We start from the raw sequence: 4,521 nt of genomic DNA on the forward strand, positions 1-4,521 counted from the left end.
CAGTTTAACTGGCGACCCTATATGTAAAAAAATATGTGCAACAGAGTTAAGGCAGTGTGTATAAAACTGTAAAATAATTTAAAAAGAATATTAAAATTTTTCACATAGTACATGACCAGTTTAATAAACGAGTTAGTTAAAGAAATAAAATTACTGATAGGAGCAACGAATGTCCTGAAACCTCGATTCAGGCCGCAAATATTTCACTCTTCTTGCATTAGACTTTAGCCAATTATATTTAACTATTCACTTGATATTCATCTGTAAACTTGTGCATACGTGGTTCTAATACTCACTGCATCACAATTATCCTCAATTCGTGAATATATTTCATTCTTTTCTATCAGAACTTTTAATCTTCTTGGAACCAATATTTAACCGTTTATAACCACAAATATTCTTCAGAAATATCTCTACACGTATCAATGTACAGAGGGAATTCATACGGCAATGCGCTTGCAGTCGATACTCTAATATTGGATTAATAAACCGATGTAAAAATCGAAACGATCGAGACGCTAGTTTTCCCAGAAGCATGGATCGAAAATTGAACCTTCTCGGGACAACCGGCGGACATTTTGAATTGACGCGGATCGTGGCGCTGAAAGGCAGTCACGTGACCAAAACCTATCATTTGTCAAAGATGGCTGCGGAGAGTGACAAGAAGCGTAAAGGAGCGGAAAAACCGGATTGTATACACAATAATTTGTACAAATTCGCTGTAAATCTGATAGGTAAAACTTCCCCGTTTCGATAAATTAACGATACGCGTTGGTGCTCGACGAATGTAACACAACGTTTTGTCATTTTTTGTGATAGCTTTAGGAGTTGGGTTTTTCCATCGGTGGCATGTATCCACGCTCTTCGAAAATGACCGGCATTTCTCGCATTTGTCCGAGATCGAGAGAGAAATGTCGTTCCGCACAGAAATGGTACAAAAATCTTGATCGAATTCAGCCGAACGGCTGAACGAAATTCTATGTCCAGAATCGTCAGGTATGATACTCTTCTATTTTTTTCGTTTTTGCAGGGAATGTATTACTTCTACTTCAAAACTATCGCGGAATCGAAGACGTTTATGGAAGGCTGGGAAAAAATCAGTCACGATAATATTTCGGAGTACGGCAATGTTATAAACGCTAGTAGAAAATATAGTTTGCTGCCAGAGGTATAGTACTCCAATTGAGGAACTCCCACCAGTCGGACTGCGGATATTTATGCAAATATTTAACGATTATGCACAGAAGAGTTAACTGATTTCGTTGTCTAAGATTATTGACCGATAATGCATCGAATAAAAGCAAAGCAGTGGCTATACGAATAAACAAAGCTGCTCAACAAGACGTTTCGTGGAAATCAGTGACTCTTTTGCAAATAATTTAGATCATTTTGTAGAGTTCAGGTAGAATAATTGCATAAAATTCGTGCTCTACTCGCAATAATGGAATGCTATAAGAGTTCCTGGTTTACAGCTACTAATTGGCTGGCTATATCATTGCGCCAAGTACTTGGGAATCACTTCTATAGAGGAGTGCTGGCAAGTGAGACTTATTTATATCAGATTTGTATCCAGAGTCTACCTCTTGTATTCAGGAGCAATTCGAGCTTTGAGATAACTTATATTCGACTTTGCATACAATAGAAACTGAAAGAGTCTTCTCTTGTAGAGTGACCAGAAAAGTGTGGCTTTCAGGTAGAGAGAGGTGAAGGTATGCCTCCTGTAACTAGCTGCGAAGGCTTAGGAGTGCCAGTATATTTTTACTTGGAGATGGTCTGGATCAGTACCATGTTCACTGCTGCAACGCTATTTCACTATTCCGTGTACCTGGGCAACAGCGTGAGCAGCGGTGTCGTCGCAATACTCTTATTTTTCTACAATCACAATGAATGTACGCGAGTGCAATGGACACCACCGCTGCGCGAAAGTTTCGCTTATCCTGTGATATTATATCAGATATACATGTTGACTGTGATCTTGAGAGAAAGCAACGGCCAGGATTGGACAAAGCTACCCAAAGACTTGATCGTGGTACGTTAAGCTTAGGACCCGAAGAGAGAGAGAGAGAGAGAGAGAGAAGCCTCCGCGAAGTAACCAGCATTTGAATTATTTCAGAAAATGGGATCGTCGACGCTGATTAGTTTATGCTTCTGGCAGTTCTCGCAATTCGTGTTCACCACGCAGATAATCGCGGTGCTGATACTTAAATGGATGAAAGTAATATCGAACGATCTATACAGGTTCATCTGCGTTACCCACATGTGGCCGGCATTCTTAGCCGTGAACTTAACAGATGGAGCTTTAGTGTACTATTCGTTGTATGTGTGCCTAATGTTCACCACCCACATCATAAGTTTGCTGGAGGGACCATCCCGGTTCATCAGCGCGAAAGTACAGACAGCTGTGGAGATAATTCTCGTATTTATCAGCACAAGATACTTGAAGTCCCTATTGGCTCTGCTATCGGAGGACGACGCGCACGTATTCAATTTACTGAAAGCAAAGTTATCCAGCTACAAAGACTTCCACACGATGCTCTACACCTGCTCGGCTGAGTTTGACTTCCTGCCGTTCAGGAGCTACGATGCTATCATAAGGACGATGCTGCTGCCGATCGCCGTGTTAGCTGGAATTCTAATAGCGTACTACTGGTACAGGACCTACAAGGGTAAAGGCTACCCCAAGTGTGTAGAGCCAGACCTGGCGTACAACGGGCTGCAAACCGGCGCGTTTATAATCATGGCTGTGTTCTTCATGAGACTGAAGCTGTTCATGAATCCGCATCTTTGTATAATAGCTGGAACGATCTGCGCCAGCAGGTACCTGGACAAGGTTGGCCTGAAGAATGGTATGATAAAGACTGCTCTGGCGATTCTGCTGATATCAACGATGTCTTATCATGGTTTAGAGAGGCTGAAGGAGGAAAGAAGCATTATAGGTAAATTTACACGTTTTTTTAGCCGCTTGTACCATGTAGACCGGATCTTCTAACCTTTCAGGAGAATTCAGTAACATCGAGCAAGAAGAGCTATTTGAGTGGATCAAGGAAAATACTCCGGAACACGCCGTTTTTGCTGGCAAGATGTCCTTAATGGCAAACCTGATGCTCTCTACTGGCAGACCTGTCGTGAACAACCCCTACTACGAGAGCAAGGAGATGAGGTGCGGAGATCTAGATTCTCCGATTTATTTGTGTACTATTAGCTCTTCTTTTTCAGGGATAGGACCATGAAGGTGTACGAAATCTTCAGCCGAAAGGACGTATCTTCGGTGTACTTGACTCTGAGGAATTTGAGGGTGGGATACGTTATTCTAGAGCAGCCTGTGTGCCTGGCCTTTGCGAAATTGTAATTAACATCTAATTATTCTTAATGGAACAATGTGCTGCTCTCGATACAGCAAAGGCTGTGTTCACCTTTTCAGACCGCAAGGCTGCCAAATGATCGATCTCTGGGACCTAACTGACAACGGGACCTCCAAGGCCGCCGGGAAACCACCCCTTTGCCCAACGTTGTTCCAAGGGAACGCCTATCCCTTCAAGAGGGCGTTCGTGAACAATCGATACGTTGTTCTGCAACTAGACTATTCGCAGTACGTTGAACTGAAACCAAAGAACCCTTTACACTACCAAGCTTGAGGACCTTTGAACCGGACCGTGACAAATGTGAATATACCTCGAGAGAAGATATTTTTCCGGGAGAGAGAGTGAGAGAGATAGTTATGTATCATACTTATATATATATATTTTTTTTGTAAACACGTGGGAGCGAACGGAAGCAGAGAGAGGTCGGCCGATAGGAGTTGAATAAAAAGAGTTAGGATGATTTTTAAGCGGTGCGTTTGTTGCCCGCCCTGTCCCGAATCCTTCACTCCAGTTCAGCATATTTTCTTTAGATTTACTGCTACTAGTTTCGCTAGATATTTAGTTCATATGCTTAATAATAAATTACGGAAGTAATTCACCCAAAAATATCAGTGTTTCATTGAGCATTTTTAAAAAGGACTTGATCTTTCTTCACGCCATTTTCTAAGTCACTGACTACAACTTTTTTACATTTTCACATTTCCAAGTTGGAGCATTTATGTTTTATATGACAATTTTGAAATCTTTTTCTTATTTGAACGTTTTTTTAAACCTTCGCTTTCTTCCGCAAATTGATCATAAAAATATAATATACTTGTAGTAATTTAAAAGTACGAGTTTCAGACGAATGAATTTTTTTTAGCGTGACAATAAAATTCCAAACATGCGAATGTTCGACGAGCAAAATGCAGTTCGAAAAGAGACGATTCTTCTCGCCGGTTTGAATAGAAATTGATGGACGTTTCACGGCTCTTGGAAACGGATCAGAATCAGGCGACGAAAAATCGAACCTTGCCGCGAAGATAGCTCCGTTATAGCCACGCGGCGTAGCACCTTCACTTCGCCGTGTAACAGACAGTATAGTCCGAGCCCTGGCAGCGCTATACTACGTTGTGCCGCTGACCCAAATGAATCCTATGGCCAGTCAGTCCCGGTCCGG

At 41.8% G+C, this 4,521-nt stretch overlaps 1 protein-coding gene across 1 annotated transcript; it reads left to right on the forward strand.

The window, feature by feature from the left end:
* Positions 1-621: 621 nt before the first annotated feature.
* LOC144468680 (C-mannosyltransferase dpy-19) lies at positions 622-3,822 on the forward strand. Its single transcript, XM_078178317.1, has 9 exons — positions 622-734; positions 820-932; positions 1,031-1,168; positions 1,473-1,541; positions 1,694-2,029; positions 2,114-2,936; positions 2,998-3,160; positions 3,217-3,345; positions 3,422-3,822. Exons 1-9 carry the CDS (start codon positions 644-646, stop codon positions 3,633-3,635), a joined length of 2,076 nt encoding a protein of 691 aa, XP_078034443.1. The 5' UTR covers positions 622-643; the 3' UTR covers positions 3,636-3,822.
* The last annotated feature ends 699 nt before the right edge of the window (positions 3,823-4,521 follow it).

This window comes from Augochlora pura, chromosome 4, assembly GCF_028453695.1.
Source record: "Augochlora pura isolate Apur16 chromosome 4, APUR_v2.2.1, whole genome shotgun sequence".
NCBI classification, from domain to species: Eukaryota; Metazoa; Arthropoda; class Insecta; order Hymenoptera; family Halictidae; genus Augochlora; species Augochlora pura.